Raw genomic sequence first — 20,940 nt, 5'->3', positions numbered from 1 at the left:
ATGCAGACCAGGTAATTGATAAAGGATAAATTCAAATAATTGGTAAAATAAATAGATGATAGATAATTGATTAAAATAATTATTCCAGATGATTATTTCTACTCTTGTAAGCAAGTATTAGATTGCGGCGATCCTTGGCATTATACTTGTAATCCTGACAAAAAATGTCGTTGCATGGACAATAATTTTTCATTAAATAGATCAACGTGTTCACCAGGTTTGAAAGGTTATTGCTGGAATGACAGTCAATGCACTATTCATAATTCTACCTGTGTTGATTTTCACTGTAAATGCAATGATAAACTTGTTGTTTCTTTTATTTATTGAAAATTTTTTTTTATTACTTATTGATTTTTATTTTGTTGCAGAGTCTAATTCAAAACGATTCATTTTTTAAAAAGATCAAGAATAATCACGATTTAAACTGAATATACTAATCAAAAATACGCTGCCGTTATTATTGAATATTTCTAGTTTTCAAAACATACTTTTTTTTATTGATTTAGTGTCTAAATTGGGACATATCAACGATTTTATATTGCAAAATCGTCCCACAGCAGCATGTCGAGAATAAAGCACTTCCACACGCTCACGCGTGAGGCATACAATAATTTACTTGATTAAAAATAACAATTTTTTTTACGTATGTGTATTTAATGAATGTTATGCTTGTTATGAATTTTTTTTTATGATTTACACACAAACTATGCGTCATAATTGACTCTATTCTATTTTAGTTTAAAAACATCTAATCACCTTGTTATTGTTACCAACGACGCATTTTATAAATATTATGTATAATATATAATCAAAAGTAGACAACATTTTTTTATGAATTTTTTATAGATCCAATTTTTATTTATCAATTACAAGTGATGGGTTATTCAAATAGAGCCTACTTTCAAGAATACAATAGCGCGTCAATCATGTAAAAATATAAATATGCACCGCTTCTGTAGAAGATGTTCCAAACGACCTCTGAAAAAACGGCACTTGGCGGTGATCTCCATTTCGGCGGTTTGGATTATCTGAAATAAAAAAATATGGTGAATTCTTCTAAAGGATAGATTAATGCTGGTATTGGACGAAGGAATAAGATTTAAAAAAATTATTACAATTTTTTTTAAACAATTCGGAAAATTGTTTTTTAACAAAAACGAAAAAATTTTTTACAAATAGATGTTATTTTGTCAAAAATCAAAATTTTTCTTATTCCTTCGTCCAATACTTGCATTAACTATCCTTCAAAAGAATTTACCATATTTTTTGATTTTAGATAATCCAAACCACCGAAATAGAGATCACCGCCAAGTGCCTTTTTTTCAGAGGTCGTTTGGAACATCTTTTACAGGAGTGGTGCACATTTATATTTTTACATGATTGACGCGCTATGGTATTCTTGAAATTAGACTCTATTTAAATAACCATCACTTGTAATTGATAAATAAAAACTGTCTCTATAAAAAATTCACAAAAAAATATTGTTTTTTTTAGAAATGTTGTTTTTTTAGCCTTGCAACTTTAAGTAGAGTGTTTGAGGGTTGCATCAGCCGCGAAGGAAGAATTTCCGGTAGCAGGGTTGCAAGTAGTATAACTAGAGAATTAGTTAAGTGTATTAGATGTAGCTCCGACATGGCGAGTAGTATAATGTATTTTCAGTTGCTTTTAGTGGTATAAAAAATAAAAATAATTCAACAAACTCGTGATATAAGTAATACTTGGGTTCTACCTTTACCTCGATTCTTATCTGTTACTTATAATGTATGGAGATTACCCGTGTGATGTTTGAGTGCGAGCGCACGCACGTTTATACCCGCACATATTTCCCGGGATAGGATTAGAGCGGCGAAATGTAGATTACGGGTAATAAACCGGGGCAAAAGTGGCCCCCTCCCCTTCTGTAACAACTATAGACTATATCAGACACTTTTCTAACCTTATCTCTTGTTTTTACTTTTATTATTATCATTATTATTTAAAAGATGCGACGTATTGCGGTCGGTATCTTGGAAGATCTACGCCTCAAGCTGACTCATCATCACTCTCATTTATTTATTGCTTTTTTATTATTATTATTATTTTTATTTTTAAATGTTATTTAATATTAAATTGTCTTAATTATAAAAATGTATGATTATATAGTTTTCATAAATAATAATTTACGATCGATTTTCTTTAAAAAGTTATTTCAATAAATATTTAATAAGGGAATGAAAGTTTTATTTCTTACTCTCCATGTAATGACTATAATAACCAATTAGTTTAATCACGATAAAAAATTATTTATTTACTTACTTTTACCTTTTTTTTTTTTTTTATTCTTAAATTACTTAAATTAAAAGATTCTCAATTTATTTTTTTTTTAATATATATATTTAATATCTCGATTGGAATTTAGTATATAATTATTCTGTGCAAGTAAAGAGAGGTCTTGGTAGAATAAAAACACGCTCGATATATCAGAAAACATAAATAACATTAGTGCATTAGCATAAAGCGCGAACTTTAGAAAGTAAATGGTTTATGACTTTGGACAAATGAATTAATTGAATTATTTACACAGCAAGTCATCGGGTTGTAGGTAAACACCACTCAATATAAATTATTTATAATTTATAATTTATAATAATAAAATTATAAGCAATATCGTGTGTTCGTGTTGGTATTAATTCCTACAAGGTAAATCTGTAATTCAGTAGTTTGCTAGTAAGTGAAATTTAAAATTTATTATGATTAATTGTTGAGTAAATAGAAGCCATTGGATTTAAATTTATAACTTTGCCCGGGAATCGCTTTCATCAACCTTTTTGCTAAATGCTAATTCTCTCTTAGTATGGTCAGTATAATATAACATATAATATCCACGATATACAGTACTATAATCATCTATAATGTATAATAATAATATAATAATAAAATAATGTTAACGTTGCTATTTATATAAATAACTTTAGAAGGTAAAGTACAAGGTATTTAATTAATATAAATTAATTACACACCGGGATCAGTATAAGTACCTTGTATTGCGGTGTAATAGTCCAGAGCACGATGACGAGCACGATTTTTGTGTAACTACTATATACCGAGGTATATCCATATCCATCCTATCCCTTATAGCATTCCATTCCATTCTTTTTAACCTCTCTTTACCCTTCTGCACCTCCTCAATCTCCACTTCTCCTTCTTCTTCTTCTTCTTCTTCTCTTTCATTCCCGTGTCCTGATTTTATCTCCATTACAGAGATATCTCTTCATGCACTCTTGCATTAATTAACGTTAACGTTAACATACCGAAAAAAAAAAAAAAAAAAAAATTATTGAAATGTTACTTCAAATGACACGTAGCATTGCATGCTTGAGACCTTTTTTTTATTATCATTCAATTGAAATATTTTTTTTATCAATTACAAGTGCCTTTGAATAGCTCGAAGTACTTTTAAAAGGATAAATTTATTTCCAAAAGTGTTTATATGTATATCCTCAAGATGATTTATCTAAATAATGATCTAATTAATGAAGTAACTCTGGTGATTATTTTGAATCAGCATAATTATCTTGGCAGTCCTTTAATTGCCTTAGGTACGCGTAATAAGAGGCAGACATAAAAAAAAGTGTCGAATGTTTAATTTGAGTAGGAATCGATCCCGGTTTGGTTCCGCCAACAAACAGGGTCGGTAACCTTTTCGATTCGCGACGACGCGTTTGGGTGGTCGGAAGGAAGGGGACCAGCTCCATAAGAGACTCACCAGTACAGTACCGAGGAACAAGAACGAGAAGATAAACGAAGATAAACTAAGAATGAAGAAGAAGAAGAAGAAATAATAATAAAAACAAGATGAGAGAATTCGCTGCGGGCAGACTCTATTATTAGTTTGTAACCAGATTATCGTTACGAATAACGATTCTCTTTCTCTTAGCGGATAGGAGTAAGTTCCTTTAGCTAAATAATTTTTACATTGCTCATTCTTTTTATTCTTATTATTTTCATTTCTAACAGTGAGTATATTTAACTCTTGTTCTATATATGATCAGAATGCCGATTAATCAACTCCCGATTTGATCATCTGATGTTTAAATCTCTTAAGTACATCCTATCTATTTTTTTATTTTTTATTACTCAAGACAATAATAGAATGGGTTGATTTAGTACTTAGTATTTAGTATTTGTAATTGCTCAGAGCTTTGGAATTCAGGAATGAAATAATTTACAATGTTTTAACTTTTGTTAGTACTACGATTACAAGTGTTGTATATAATATATATAGATATATATGTATGTATATCGAGTACAATGAACGAGTAGAGGAATAACTAACAACTTGAGAGACAGACATGGTACGCGTACCTTGAACATTGAACGCAGTTTGTCCTCCAGTCTGTTTATATTTCAAGCTAAATTCTGTGTAGTTAATCTAATGGAGTTTACACAAGCTTTAAATATAGTATATTTCACCTAAATTTGTTTGCTTTGCAATAAAATAAAGTGGTAGTTGTTAGTCTCTTTTTAAGTCTATCCAAAAGGTCAAATTATTTTTTTTTTAAATTAATAATATTTATAATGATAATAAATAAAAAGTAATAATAATAAGTATATAGTACGGTAGTTGGTACAAGATGAAAATCGAAGATGTAATGAATGAGCAACACTTATCACAGCCACGGATAATAATCTGTTTAAGACGATCGGTGATAGTGTATACAAGCAGACAAGCACGTACAAGAGAATGGGTACTTAGATCTCACATACACTGATTTGATCAATACAGTATAGAGAGTAAGCTCTCGATTGGACGCTGTAGTGGTTGAATCCTTAAAGAAATGAAGATTGGTTAAGAAAAATAAAAAGAACAAGGAAAAGGAGAAGGGGTTAAGTAAGAAGACGACAGAGATAAGGTATTCGATAGTGCGAGAAGCAAAAGGGTCTGGCTACCGGCTACTGGCTACCGGCAACAGCATGATAATTATTATTCCCCGTAGCTACGTAGTCTGTACTGTGGATCCTCGATCAAACGTAAAAGGCACATAATGGCCAGAATAGCTTCTTGTTTCTTGTAAGATCGATACTAAAGATAACCAACCATTCTCTGATAATCTTATACTTCATTTTCATTTAATTCTACTCTCATTCTGCTCCGAAACTAATCAATAAATAAAATAAAATTTATTTTAATAATAATAATAATAATATTTATTCATTTAGCCATCGCTATTCTTTCGTACAATAATTAAATAAATTTTACATACACGGTGAGAAATTTCCATTATTTTTTATTCTGCATGGATTTTAGATATTACAATGGTGCATATTACTAGTGAACCTTATTGACTCAGAATAAAATTTTATAATGGCCCATAGTAATTTCCGAAACAAATGAAATCAGACATAGTAAATGGTAGAAATTGAAATGTACCATAGTAAAATGAAATATGCAATAATTTAAATTTCCGAATGTACTATAGCAAAAAAAATAAGAAAACGTTTGTAAAAAATAAAAAATTTTAGAGTAAAAAATGTTTTTAGCAATCAAAAAAAATATCAAGATTTTTTTTGTTTGCAATAATTTTTAAAAATATTTTTTTAAAATATAGTTTTTTTTATTTTTTTTTTCACTTTTAACAATGAACGTAGGATTTATTTTGGCAGTTAATTTTATTATGAATAATTATAAACACAATATATAACTTTTAAATTATTTTTTATTATTATTAGAAGTGTCGGTTGCAGATTAACCATCAAATGTTTGTTTTCATTTTAATTTTTCACGGTAAATTATTAAATATTTTATTATTTATGAATCTTACAAATTTTCATTAACTATTCATGTGTTGATGGATTTATAAACTAATATTTATTTAAAACTTAATGTTTATTGCAATTTTCATAACACCGTTAACCACTACTGATAGCGTCTGTACACTTATGTTGACAAAACAAAGCAGCACGAAAAAATGAAAGAGCGCGCGTCGCGACTGACGCGCATACGTTTACTATGGGACATTTGAAAATTTCATAGTCACAATTTTAAATTTAAACCGAGTACACGTGACTAAATGTGAAACTTTTTTATTGTCGACTGAGCAATAACAGAAATTTTACTATGGAACTATAATGAAAAGTTTTAAGCACACTAACAGTTTTTGTTCTGTCAGTTTACGAAAATTTTTTATATATGTTTATGTAACAGTTGCATGGTCAAATTTACTATGGTCCCTAGTAAATATTGATTGGTACAATATGATATTTTTAAATTTTTATGGTAATATTTTGAATTGAGTCATTAAGGTTCAGTCTTATTATGTATGCATAGTAAATTTCTACAGAAATTTCTCACCGTGTATAATAACAATACCTATAATATAATATTTACTACACGGAAAAAAGAAAGCAGGAATAATTACAGTATAAAATGTAAAATCGGTCCCGTCGTAGTCAAAACTAGAAAAATTACAGTTTGAAATAACATTTTTCTAAATTCAATTTTTGAATTTAATTTTCAGAGCTTTCAATGTAAATATTACATTCTACGATGTAATTCTTATAAAATCTGTAATAATTACAATCTGAAACTGTAATTTTTCCAGCTTTCATCACGAAGCGCCTCGTTGCATTATACACAGTAAAAAATTTTTCGTAATTGTGTAGAGTGTTAAAATTTATGTGTTGAATATTACACTCTAGTGTGTAGAATTTAACATTCTAGTGTGTTAAATCATTAAATCAACACATGAGAATGTTAAATTCTACACTTTAGAGTGTAATAATATTCAACACACAAATTTTAACACTCTACACAATTACGAAAATTTTTTTGCTGTGTATACTGTAATTTTTCGACTTTTCTTTTTTCCGTGTACAAATTCATTGTTAACTCACTCATTTTTTATTTCAATGATTGCAAGCAAAAACTTTCAAATACTTATTTTAATACCAGAAATAAATCGATTTTACTTCTTAAAATCAACAAAAACATTACAAGTCAAAGCGCAAAATTCACGGCGTTTAAACATTTTAATATGTTAGAAAACAAATTGAAATATTTTGTTGAAACAACTAAATTACTGAAGATGAGGCTAATTCAATGGATAAAGCAATGTGACTTATGATTTCTCTAATCTACTACTATAAATTTATTATATAATCAAGCTTTCTTAGATTGTAATTTTATTTATACCAGTCCTATGAACAGATGTTCTGCATCTCTATAGGACATATATGTCATGCATTATATTAAATATTGGTATTCTGTAATATTTTCTGGTTAAATAAATAAAATAAAATTCACATCTTTAGTACATATTTTTGCCCAAATTTAGAAAACTTTACAGCAGACGGTAAAAACAGTTCATTTTTAATATTGATTCAATTGGATTCAACGGATGAAAATATTTATTTAAAAATAGTTATTGAACTATTTGATCTTTAAATTTTTAATATGATTTCTATAATATTGTTGTGATTCTATTTTTCAAAAAAAGTCAATATGTCAAATTTTGTAGGATACGACGTATTAAAATGACAGTATATATTACACAGTAAAAAATTTTTCGTCATTGTGTAAAGTGTAAAAATTTTTGTGTAGAATATTACGCTTTAGTATGTACAATTTCACATTCTCATGTGTTGATTTAACACACTAGAATGTTGAATTAACATTAGTTTGTGTAAAAACAGTCAGTAACACAAATATTTGTGTTAAATTTGACGAAAATTTTTTTACTGTGTATATTTATTCTATTCTCTGTTTTGACAAAATTTGACGAAAATTTTTTTACTGTGTATATTTATTATATTCTCTGTTTTGACCTCATCTGGTAATTGATTATAATAATTTAAACCCTTATAATGCTAAGCCTTCTTTCCGCTGAGTGAGTACGAGTAGATACTATATTAATATTATTTTTCTTTCTAGTTTCATATTTATGTTTACTGTCAATCTTTTCTATTTTCTGATATAAATAATTCAGCTTATAATTCAATATAACTTTGTGTATTAAGATACAGGAGTTATATATTACCTTTTGTTTAATGTTCATCCAACCTAACACCTCCAACATATCTTTAATTTGCCTATATCTGTTTACTCCTAATACTAAACGCATTGCTCTATTCTGTATTTTTTTAATTTTATTCATAATTTGTTCTGAGTAATTTCTACAATAATTAATATGGGGCTCAATAATAGCTTTATAGATAGTATTTTTTGTAAATGAGCGAATCACATTATTTAAACGATAGATAACATTTAATTTTTTTGCTAATTTATTTATAATATTTAAAGCATTATCATTGAAGGTTAAATTATCATCAATAATGACTCCCAGATATTTTGCATTACGTACTTCATCAATTTGAACATAATAATAATAATCATCAGATCACTAATACATTAAAATGTAACGTTTGTTGGGTGTACACTCAAAAGCATTTCCAGATGTAAGATAAGAAGGCGTCGTCGTAAATTCAAAGATTAACCCGACTTGATTTTTTTACCGTGGATTATATTATAGTTCTCGCGTGGGTGTTGTATTAAAAAATTTATATTATCTATCTATATATGTATATATATGCACAAGTCTATATAATACTATGCCGGGGTATTATTACTGTTATTATTATTCAAGTTAAGATGAGAAGCCAAAGTCGAGACGGAGCACGAAGAGCAAGATGGAGACGACGGCGACGACTATCACCGCCCATGTATGTTACATTATACTCTACAGTCAGCTCCTCAAGTTGGTCTTCTCGTCTTCTGCTCGTTGTTATGACGCGCCTCATAAATTTCCCTTTTTAAACCGGGCACGCGACCAGCTCTCAATACACTTAGATCATCTTTTTTATTTTTTATTAATCAATTCACTCGCATCAATTTTTTTTGCTCTGAGTAACTCGTAAATTATTACGACACTTACACCCGAGCTTTTATTTTTTTGTAAAACAAATTTTTTAAATTTCAATCTTCGGTGATTTACTTGAGGACTATTTTTGTAAGGCTGTATTAATTGCGGAGCCAAAGGCAAGTAACCCACCCGAGCTTTTTTAAAATTATCAAGCGACAGTAGACAAATAAATGCTAGAGGTGTGCAATATTTATATTTATTTATAATTCTTGACTGTACTCCAACTCTCTGGTAAATAATTTTATGCTTTTTATAAATTACACAGTCCCATAAATTTTTAGCTGTTACTCAATAATATAAAATAATAAATAATGATGAATTTTATAAAATAGATTGTGTTATTACTCTTGAATAAAAAGTTCTCAGGGATAATAACCTGGTTGTTGACTTTAAATCTTAAATATATAAGTACAGAGTTAGAGTTAACATAAGAATAATTGAAAGCTCTTTTAGTTAAGATCTAACAGACCGCTAAAGTCTTATAATATATTCTTGTTGGACGTACACCGATCACCTAACTTAACTCTACTCTACTTCGTGACCGATCAAAGTCTCCTGATGTGATTAGATATATCTCAGGTCAATGACTATAAAACCCTTATTTTATTTCCGCTTTATATATTATAGATAAATATCAACTCTATTAACAATCTTTGAAAAAAATATAATAATGATAATAATAATAATTTTTCAGAATTTTATGGTATTATTATTATTATCTATATTATTAAGAGAATAAAAAAAATTTTGTTTCCAGGATAGTCATATAATAAAATCGGTTTTTTTAGTAAAATTTAGTGTCATTACAAAGGTCTTGACTTGAATTTATGCCTTTTCAAGGTTTCATTTAATTCTCACCGATAGTCAATTTATTATGATAAGTATTTAAGCTGCATTCGAAAATGCTCTATTTCTACATACATAATTAAGAAATGACCTTTTATTTTATCAATTACTGACATTTTTAAAGATATAAGCTCATCCCGATGTTACACTTATCAAGACCTTTCATTTGAGTACCCACATCATTTTTTCATATATACATATATATAATATATATTAGGGTGGGCCAAAAAAAACTTTTAATTTTTTTTTCTTTAGCTACCGCGAAAATATCGTCCAAAATGACGAAAAAAAAATTCTGGTAGAGTTTGAGCTCTTAATATCAATATCTAGAGGTGTCACATGGTGATTTTTGATTTCTTATTTAAATAACACGAGAATTTTTTTTTTTTTTTTTTTTGGAATTTTGATGTATCTCAAAGAGTTATTGTGTGGTAAAAATAAATAGATATTTTTGTAGGAAATTGAACGGCCTACAAAAAAGGTCTGATATAATTTTTCGCTAAGTCATCTCGATTAAAAATTATTCGCAGTTAAAGTTCAACTTAAAATAATATACGATGACGTTCACAATTTCTTTATACTTTTTAACAATAAAACGGCTTAAAACAACATATTTTTCGTGATTTTTCTCGATTTTACTTCCCAAAATTATTGAGAAAAACTTATTTTATATGATAAACTAGTCCCAATACGGATTGTAGGGGTGGGTGTTAACAATGAAAATTTTAAATTTACTAGCAATAGTTCCTACAGACTTAATTTGGGAGTAGTCTTTTATTGGTCATGTAGAGATCATCTCAATAAAGATTTCAATAAATTCTACTTCCTTTTCTGTGTACAGAAATAAAATTTGACAGAACCTCAAGAGTAACAGGAAATTCCAGAAATGGCCTCCAGGGTCAACCGATTTGAATATTTTTTTTTCTTAATAATTAGATATTAGCTAAAAACAAATTTCGCGATAATTGATTTCATATGCTGACTGTGTCAGAGAGATGTGTAGAATAGAAAAAATGTTGTTGTTTATAAACTAGGACTTTCTGAGACATGAAATTTAGGATGTCTATTGGGTTTCAATGAAATTTTCTAAAAATTTCCTTACAAAAATCGTCTCTCTGGCAGCAGGGGAAAAGTCATTGTAAGGTTTTTAAAACTTAATATTAATGATAGTTATTCAGTCAACGGACTAAGAATTTTACATACATGCATGGAAATAACATGTTATTTTTGCTGATCACATAACCGATAAATTTTTCTTATTGCGAGATCGCGGGTTTGTAACAGATGAAAATGAATGAATTTTCCAAACATTTGATATAAAAAAATAAATTTGGCTAATTATTTAAATAGAATTTGTAAAAAACATGTTAAATTTATTTTATATAAAAAATTGATGTCACTGAAAAAATTTTGAATAACAGAAAAATTCTTCGTATTTGAAGCTAATTAGATTTCAACTTCACTTATGAGACTTGCAATGACTTCAACTAAAACTTTCAATGCTCCATTTGGAATCTGTGCAAATCAAAACAATACTCCAATTAAATTTCAAGTCTAGATCTAAAAATGCAATTCTACAAAGCCCTCAGTGAAGCAAGCGGGTAACAGCAAATTAATAAATAATAGATATAATCGCATCAAAAATCTTTACAGTACTTCCGACTACATTGAAATCAGTTTTCAACGCTTTTATTCGAATTGTGTGCTATATGACATAAGTTTTTCTCAATAATTTTGGGCAGTAAAAACGAGAAAAATCACGAAAAATATGTTGTTTTATGATTTTAAGCCGTTTTATTGTTAAAAAGTATAAAAAAATTGTGAAAGTCATCGTATATTATTTTAAGTTGAACTTTAACTGCGAATAACTTTTAATCGAGATGACTTAGCGAAAAATTATATCAGACCTTTTTTGTAGACCGTTCAATTTCCTACAAAAATATTTATTTATTTTTACCATACAATAACTCGTTGAGATACATCAAAATTCCAAAAAAAAAAAAAAAAATTCCCGTGTTATTTAAATAAGAAATCAAAAATCACCATGTGACACCTCTAAATATTTATATTAAGAGCTCAAACTCTACCAGAATTTTTTTTTTCGTCATCTTGGACGATATTTTCGCGGTAGCTAAAGAAAAAAAAATTAAAAGTTTTTTTGGCCCACCCTAATATATATTATATATTATATATATATATATATGTATATATATATATATATATATATATATATATATATATATATATATATATATATGAAAAATATATCAAAATGCCTATGGGTACTCAAATGAAAGCTCTTGATGAGTGTAATATCGGGATAAGCTTTTATCTTTAAAAACATCAATAGTTAAGAAATTACAGTGCAATTTAACAAATGTCTTGTGAACTATTGACATTTTTAAAGATATAAGCTCATCCCGACATTACACTCATCGAGACCTTTCATTTGAATACCCACATCAATTTTTCATATATTTATATATATATTATATATATGTATTTATGACAAAATATATCAAAATGCATATGGGTACTCAAATGAAAGCTCTTGATGAGTGTAACATAGGGATGAGCTTATATCTTTGAAAACGTCAATATTTAAGAAAGTATAGTGCAATTTAACAAAAGTCATTATTTAATAAAGCAAAATTTTAATTTTTTTCAGTTCACAAGTCACGGCCGCCACATAGTGACTGAAAGGTTGCTAGTTATTATTATTTAAAATAAGAAAAAAATTCAAATTATTCAAAGCTTAAAATAAAATTTTTTTAATTAAAAATAAAATTCACCAAGTCATTGAATATATTGAATAATAATCAAACGGATGATCTCGATCTGGCTCTTAAATAATTAATGTGTACCCTGTTGAGTATCTGAAAAAAATCCTCAAATAATACCGTTACCCTTTCATCATGATATAAATTCGTCCGAGGATTTTTATTAATCTTGAGATATAAATATCTGAGAGGCGAAGCGAATGCCGCCGACAATTGAATATATTCGATTCTTATTCGAAGATCCGTGTGAAACAGCGCACCGCGGGGATGCATTATGATCGAGGTCTCTCTACTATATACATATAACTTTACATTATATATATAAGTGCATGTACAGCTTCACAAGCCCGCGTGTCGTAATTCAATTTCACGCTCTCCTGCGTACTCTCTTATCGCATTTATTCGCGCGTGCGTGTGATACGCCTGACTGGGACACGGCGATCTCAACATTTAAAAATTTTTAAATAAAATATTATCCATTCTTATTATTTTAAATTTTCATCATTTATATTTCAATCGAAATAACACACCAGTATCAATAAAGGTCTCAACATTTAATGACTTTTTTAAACTTCCTGGCGCCAGACGATGATTAATACTTATTAACTTTTAAATTATTAACTTACAAGTTAACTCCACGTGAATTTAAACGATAATCACACCTTACACTAGATTCTCTCAGTTACATTTTTTTTACTTTAATAATACGCTGTATTTATTGAATAACTTGTTTCACTTTATCGATAAGAGTTTTGTAACAATTTCTAGAATAACTCACCGAGCAATCTAAAAATTGTCTGACAGTTTATTATTTGTCATTCCGTACAATAATTTTGTAGATTTAACATTAAAAATGAGTGCTTTGGAATTACTTCCCCTGGAAATTTGGAAAAAAGTTATTTCTCGAGTAAACGATCCAAAGAAATTAGTGAAACTTCGTCTAGTTTGCAATCTTTTTGATCAATTAATTGAAATCGAAATGAAAAAAAACAAACAATGGAAAGAATTGCTTCCAAGTGATATGAAAATGTGGATAAATAATATTCTAGCTAAGAAATATCCATTTAAAAAACTTTCTAAGCTTGAATTGTTACCAAATTTATGGAAAGAAGCATTTTTTTCATATAAAAATTGGAGACTTTTCGGAGACAAATCTCGAAAAATACATTCCTTTCGATTTAATGTAAGTCAATTTTTGCAAAATGAAAAGATTACATGCTTAACGACATTTGGTAAGATACTTATTAATCATAATCAATGTTTTTTTTTTTTTAAGACAATTTATTAATTGTGATTAATTTTATTTTTTAGCGCGTTTCGTCGCCGTTGGAACAAATCTAGGCTTGATATTTTTTTACAAAATCGGAAAATTAAAAAATTTCTTCTGGGCAGCAAAACACGGAAATAATCTGACCAAGATCCAGTTTTGGTATCAAGGTATAGTAATAAATTTTAATGTTTATAATAAATTAAGTAACTTTTAATTTATTCTAGGCAAAAATAATATATTGGCTCTTTCGACATCAAGCGACAGAGTTTTAAAATTTTGGAATGTGAGCCAAAAAAAGTCAATTGTAACCCCGCACTACAACGCAACAAATATTCAGTAAGTAATTATTGATAATTGATAATCTAAAAACGATAAAAAATCGCATTGTTAAAGTATTGATTGTTATGGCTGATTAACAGTGTCGGGATTAATCATCGACTGTTTATCGAATTCTTTCGCGGAATCACCGAGTGCAAGTACATATCTAATCGTGTTGTTCTTAAAGCACATTGCGCAGTCTTCCGGGGTGACAATGGTCCCAGGAATAATTTTCTCACAATGTACAGTGAAAACGAGAAGGTAATTTTTTTTAAAACATTTTTTTCAAAACAATTTTTTAAAATATATCAAATTATTTCAGTTGATAGTTATGACAACTTATGACACAATACTTCGAGTAATTACTCTTAAAGTTCCGGATCCGCAAGGTACTGAATTAACTGAAATCAATAAAAAACTTTACCGACTTCTGCCTCGACGACCGCCTGTTGATTTAGCTCTTATACCTAATAACGAATTAAGATTGTTTAAAAATGGTAATTATTATGAAATATAGTCTTTTTTTTATACTTACTGAATTTTATTTATTTTTGTGGATTCAGGTAAATTTTTCACGATTATATTCCAAGGTTGGCCAAACTTTCCTATCTATGAATACAAATTGTATCGTTATGAGTATATTTTTGTGACGTCGATTGCCATGCATGTACATTTGTTAATTTTTGGACTAAACACAGGTAAAGTAAAAAATTAATTTTTATTTGAAATTATACACAGAAAGAAAAATTTCTTGACTAGAGAACAAAATTCTTGGCTTAAAAAAATTTTCGAGTGCATGAAGGAAGACCGAAGTTGTGTTAGTTGAAGTAAAAATTTTTCTTGAAATTTTATTCTTGACGGAAGTAATTTTTTCTTAATTCAAATTTTCATAAATACTTGATACAATAAATTTTTATATTTGATTAAGATTTTTAGATACTTTAGGGAAGCAGCGCCACCTACTTCAGCTGAGAAAAAAATTTTCTCACCTTCAGAAAATTTTTCCCTTGAATATTTGATACCCATTTTATATTATTTTAGCGTGCAGCTATACATATTGAATAAAAAAAATGATTCAATATTATTTGGACTTCCCATTTGATATGTAAACCAATGAAAATATTAATGAAAATTTACTTCTATCTTTATATTTAATTTTTTGGAGCAAGAGACTGAATTTTCTCAAAATAAAAAGATTTTCTTGACTTAAATAAATTTTCTTGGATCAAGATACGTATTTCTTAAAGCAAGAGAATTAATTTTGTTGGAATAAGTGAAATTTCTTGTGTCAAAAAAAATTTTTTTTTCGCTCAAGAAAATAATTACAAAGAAAAATATTTTCTTGGCTCAAGTGAACTTTTTTTTCTGTGCAGTAAAAAATTGAAATCAAGATTTTCGCTATATTTTTTTAAGAATAAAAAATTAAAATTATGGATTAAAAATAAAAAATATGAAATAATCATGAAACCTTTTTTAAAGGAAATTTAATTTTCTAAAAAAAAAGGTATCTTATACTTTTTTCATGTTTCATATTTGGCCAAAAATAAAAAATCAAAAGTAATAGAAAAGTACTGAATCAAAAACTTAGTTGTCTAATTTAAAAATTAAAATTTTGGATTAAATATTGAAAATACAAAAAAAATAATTAACATTTTTTTCTCTTGAATATTTGATACCTATTTTATATTATTTTAGCGTGCAATTATACATATTGAATGAAAAAAAAATGATTCAATATTATTTGATCTTCCCATTTGACATGTTAACCAATAAAAATATTAATGAAAATTTACTTCTATCTTTATATTTAATTTTTTGGAGTAAGAGAGAAACTTTCTCAAGACAAGAAAATTTACTTCTATCAAGAACTAAATTTTTTGGATCAAGAGGCTGAATTTTCTCAAAACAACAAGATTTTCTTGACTTAAATAAATTTTTTTTGATCAAGATCGTATTTCTTAAAGCAAGAGAATTAATTTTGTTGGAATAAGTGAAATTTCTTAAGACAAAAAAAAATTTTTTTTTCGCTTAAGAAAATAATTAGGAAGAAAAATATTTTCTTGGCTCAAGTGAACCTTTTTTTCTGTGTAAGCGGAGAATAATATTTTTTTTTTTCCAGGACAAATTCATATTTATTCAATTAAAAATAATTTTCAATTAATGGAACAACCATTAGAATTTTGTGAAGTGAGAAAATTAAATATAAGTGATAGTCCTATACTTGCTCTGAGTTTAACAGAAACAAAAAGTAGGAGATATATTATTGCAGCAACAGAAGTTAGTATACATTCCATTTATTTGGGCAAGAAAAAATCTGTTTTAGCAGAATCATAAAAAAACACCTTGGATTTGAAAAATTTTTAGTTTTTAATTGAAATTAAAATTATTTTAAAATTTATAAGCATTTTTCTGTTTTTGTTTTTTCAAATTATAAAAATTTAGATTTGTAATAAAATAACTAACAATGTAAAGTTTGTTAAATAAAAAATAATAAAACAAAAGTGAGTAAATAAATAAATAAAGTTATGTATTAGCATCGATACTTCCTGTTTAAACAAAGTTATTGGTTAAACATTTGTATAATGTTCGGGAGGATTAAATATACCGCTAAGCGTATATACTCGACTCATAAACCAAATATTTGCGAATTCGGGTTACAGACAAATCATATTTATATTTTATATTTTATAGATATTTATATGTATACGCAGATGGTGAAGCCGCTGCAAGGTCGCGACTCCTGGGAGTCATCAGGTCACATAATCTTCTTCTTCTGTCTGCGCATTATTCGTTATTAAATCCAGCTATTTAAACATTTGCGTTACTGAGTAGTTGGCAAATTCACTAAATATATAAATAATAATTATAATAATAAAAAATTGCAAAATATATGTCAGTCCGTTTCTAAATTTTTAAAACTATTAGTGTAATTATTAAAAGTGAAAGTTTCCAAGTAATTTCAATTATTTTTTTGTTTTACCTCGTTAAATTAATTAACGCGTGTATTTAATGTTAATTAACAATGTTTCATGTAATATTTGATCAATGAAAGTGACAACAATCCTGATTTAAATTCGCGCTTATAATACTTACAACTAAACATAAACAGGATAAAAATTTTAAGTGGTTAGACATCAAGACAGATTACATGACGTTAATGTAATAATAATCCTCAATTTTTAACAATTGCTCATTGTACAGATTTGTTTTTTGTATTTAGTTGATAACTTTCACATATTATAAAGTTAACAGTTATGTATATCCTTTATCTTTGATACCGTTCAAAGTTACAACTTTTATTATTATACCAGATTTATTTATAAACAAAATATTAACCAAAGGAGCCGTTTGTGATGGAACAAGCTCACGATTGTAACGCTGGAGAATAGGCGCGGCCGGAAACGTCAATTTTGTTGAGTTAATCCGCGTCAAGTTTTAAACGCGCCTTATCCGATATATTTATATATTTGTTATTACTTCAATATACTTACTAGAGAATTCAATTTACCATAAATATATTCGTAAAATTATAACTGACTGGACCGCCGGAGGATCATTTCAATTAACTTTATAAATATTTTATTATTCTGTCACTATTGTTCTATTTTGCAGCACAAATTTTAGATCTCAGTCAAGTTAATTTAAGTTTTTTACTTGATACTAAAGTTAACTGACAGCTGTCAATTTTTATCATTTTTACAACAAATCAATTACAATAAAAAAATGCTTTAAATATTTTTCACTAATAATCTATATTATCGAAAGAATAAACAAAATTTTGTGGCCAGTGTATTTATATGATAAAATGGGTTTTCATGGTTAAATTTAGTATCGTTAGAAAAGTCTTGACATGGAGTTGTACCTTTTCATGGTTTCATATCATTCTTACCAATAGTCAATTTATGATAATAAGTATTTAGGCTGAATTCGAAAATGGTCTATCTCTAGATACATAATTAAGAAATGACCTTTTATCTCGTGAACTATTGATATTTTTAAAGATATAAGCTCATCCTGATGTTACACTCGTCAAGACCTTTCATTTAAGTACCCAAATTAATTTTTCATATATTTATATATATTACATATATGTATACATTAAAAATATATCAAAATGCATGTTGGTCCTCAAATGAAAGCTTTTGATGAGTGTAACATCGCGATGAGCTTATATTTTTAAAAACGTCAATATTTAAGAAAGTACAATGCAATTTAACAAATATCTAGTGAACTATTGACATTTTTAAAGATATAAGCTCATCCCGATGCTACAATCATCAAGACCTTTCATTTGAGTACCCACATCAATTTTTCATATATTTATATATATTATATATATGTATATATGAAAAGTATATCAAAAATGCATGTGTGTACTTAAATGAGAACTCTCGATGAACGTAACATCAAGATGAGCTTACATCTTTAAAATTATCAATAATTAAGAAATGACCTTGTATCTTGTCAATTATTGACATTTTTAAAGATATAAGCTCATCCCGATGTTACACTCATCAAAAGCTTTCATTTGAGTACCAACATCAATTTTTCATATATTTTATATATATGTATATATGAAAAATATATCAAAAATGCATGTGGGTACTTAAATGAAAACTCTCGATGAACGTACCATAAAGATGAGCTTACATCTTTAAAATTATCAATAATTAAGAAATGACCTTGTATCTTGTCAATTACTGACATTATTAAAGATATAAGCTCATCCTGATGTTACACTCATCAAGACCTTTCATTTAAGTACCCACATCATTTTTTCATATATTTAAAGATAAATTACATATATGTATACATGAAAAATATATCAAAATGCATGTTGGCACTCAAATGAAAGCTTTTGATGAGTGTAACATCGGGATGAGCTTATATTTTTAAAAACGTCAATATTTAAGAAAGTACAATGCAATTTAACAAATATCTAGTGAACTATTTACATTTTTAAAGATATAAGCTCATCCCGATGCTACACTCATCAAGACCTTTCATTTGAGTACCCACATAAATTTTTCATATATTTATATATATTATATATATGTATATATGAAAAGTATATCAAAAATGCATGTGTGTACTTAAATGAAAACTCTCGATGAACGTAACATCAAAATGAGCTTACATCTTTAAAATTATCAATAATTAAGAAATGACCTTGTATCTTGTCAATTATTGACATTTTTAAAGATATAAGCTCATCCCGATGTCACACTTCTCAAGATCTTTCATTTGAGTACCCACATCAATTTTTCATATATTTATATATTTTATATATATGTATATATGAAAAATATATCAAAAATGCATGTGGGTACTCAAATGAAAGCTCTTGATGAGTGTTACATCGGGATGAGCTTATATTTTTAAAAACGTCAATAGTTAAAAAAGTACAGTGCAATTTAACAAAAGTCATTATTTATTAAAGCAAAATTTTATTTATTTATAGTTTACAAGTCACGGCAGTCACATCGTGACTGCAAGGTTGCTAATTATCTCTAATTTTCACATGTGGAATTTTTTTATTTAATTTTTTTCATAATAGTTGAATTTCTCTAAAATTATACAAAACATTTCAAATGTCAGTTAACATCAGTGTCTTTTTTTTACCTGTATAAAAATTATACAATTCACCGTTTGAGTGTTGAAGTGATGATTTTGTGAAAAAATAAAATTTTAAAGACTTACACGGGTATAATCTGCATATTACTTGCATACACACTATGCATCTGCGATCGATCGAACATCGGATAATTATAATATAAGCTTCTGGGACTCGATAATTATATAACTGCCGTTAGAGGTTAAGCATCGGCAGAGGGTCAATTCAGTGATTTAGTTCCATTTAAAAATATTTTTTATTAAATGAGGTAAAAATTAATAAAATTTATCACTGAAAAGTAGCATATTAAGATAAAAATAATGAAGATATATAATAAGATTTATATTCCAATTAACGATGACAATAATTTAGTGGTGTAATTCGGTAGGACTACTTTTACGGTTAAATAAAATTATAATTTGCATTTGTATATATATTAAACGAAATAACGAACCGTTTTATGCAAGTGAGTTGGTTTGTAGCACGAGCGTTATTCATTTAACTGGAATTCCCGTTAATTGTCGGTGTTGTGGTTGACAATGTTCAGATGAGAAATTTTCTGGCGCCAGAGTATATATACACCAGTAGCACAAGCTCACTCGATTATTTTTCCACAGTAAAAACAGCGTCAACAACTGTCTTATTTTAATCCTCATTTTTAATTTCCCGCTAAGAAAATTGAAAATTTTCAAAAATCGGGAAGTTATTATTGGTTTTACCCCGTTTTTCGAAAATCGAGTTTTCATCAGATCTCAACGTTTTGAGGTCCTAGGAAGCTTTCCTGACTATTCCCGCGAGGGTGTCACTATGTGTGTGTGTGTGTGTGTGTGTGTGTGTGTGTGTGTGTATGTAAACCTTTTATAACTTTTGAACGGTTAAACCGATTTCATCGCGGTTGGTGCCATTCGAACGGGCTTCGCCAAACTTAGATTTCCTGTTAATTTGAACCGATTCGAACCGATAAATTTTGAGAAATTTGGAGAAATCTAAAAAAAAATAGGAAAAAAAAATTTTTCAGAAGTAGTTTTTTTGGGATAACTTTTAAACGGCTTTACCGATCGATTCCAAAAACTAATCAGCTCTCAACGTTGAAAAACCACGTCGATCGTCGCCAATTCAGTCAAAATCGGTTGATTCGTTCGAGAGATATCGTGAACGAAAGAAAACCGAAAAAAGTGTTTTTTCGGATTTACTCCGAAATTTCTAGTTTGACCA

At 27.8% G+C, this 20,940-nt stretch overlaps 1 protein-coding gene and 1 long non-coding RNA gene across 3 annotated transcripts; both read left to right on the top strand.

Moving 5' to 3' along the window:
* Window positions 1-437: 437 nt before the first annotated feature.
* Window positions 438-20,005, top strand: LOC123264883. Its single transcript, XR_006509438.1, has 3 exons — window positions 438-595; window positions 3,882-3,887; window positions 19,994-20,005. It is a non-coding gene; the product is annotated as an uncharacterized LOC123264883 (long non-coding RNA).
* LOC123264824 lies at window positions 13,330-16,460 on the top strand. Of its 2 annotated transcripts, none has more exons than XM_044728335.1 (7): window positions 13,330-13,755; window positions 13,835-13,960; window positions 14,018-14,129; window positions 14,297-14,372; window positions 14,434-14,608; window positions 14,675-14,809; window positions 16,231-16,460. In XM_044728335.1, exons 1-7 carry the CDS (start codon window positions 13,377-13,379, stop codon window positions 16,443-16,445), a joined length of 1,218 nt encoding a protein of 405 aa, XP_044584270.1. In that variant the 5' UTR covers window positions 13,330-13,376; the 3' UTR covers window positions 16,446-16,460. The 2 variants fall into 2 exon arrangements, with proteins under 2 accessions (XP_044584270.1, XP_044584269.1); XM_044728334.1 differs by having other exon boundaries at window positions 14,213-14,372.
* Window positions 20,006-20,940: the final 935 nt, after the last annotated feature.

This window comes from Cotesia glomerata, linkage group LG5, assembly GCF_020080835.1.
Source record: "Cotesia glomerata isolate CgM1 linkage group LG5, MPM_Cglom_v2.3, whole genome shotgun sequence".
Classification (NCBI taxonomy): domain Eukaryota; kingdom Metazoa; phylum Arthropoda; class Insecta; order Hymenoptera; family Braconidae; genus Cotesia; species Cotesia glomerata.
The sequence above is the reverse complement of the archived record's forward strand: the minus strand, read 5'-3'. Positions and strand labels throughout refer to the sequence as shown.

Bases quoted from the DNA above. Each gene is read 5' to 3' on its own strand.
- LOC123264824 (XM_044728334.1), top strand. From the start codon at position 13,377: ATGAGTGCTTTGGAATTACTTCCCCTGGAAATTTGGAAAAAAGTTATT. The intron at 13,961-14,017 runs GTATAGTAATAA...AATTTATTCTAG, and splicing joins GATCCAGTTTTGGTATCAAG to GCAAAAATAATATATTGGCT. The intron at 14,373-14,433 runs GTAATTTTTTTT...AAATTATTTCAG, and splicing joins TGTACAGTGAAAACGAGAAG to TTGATAGTTATGACAACTTA.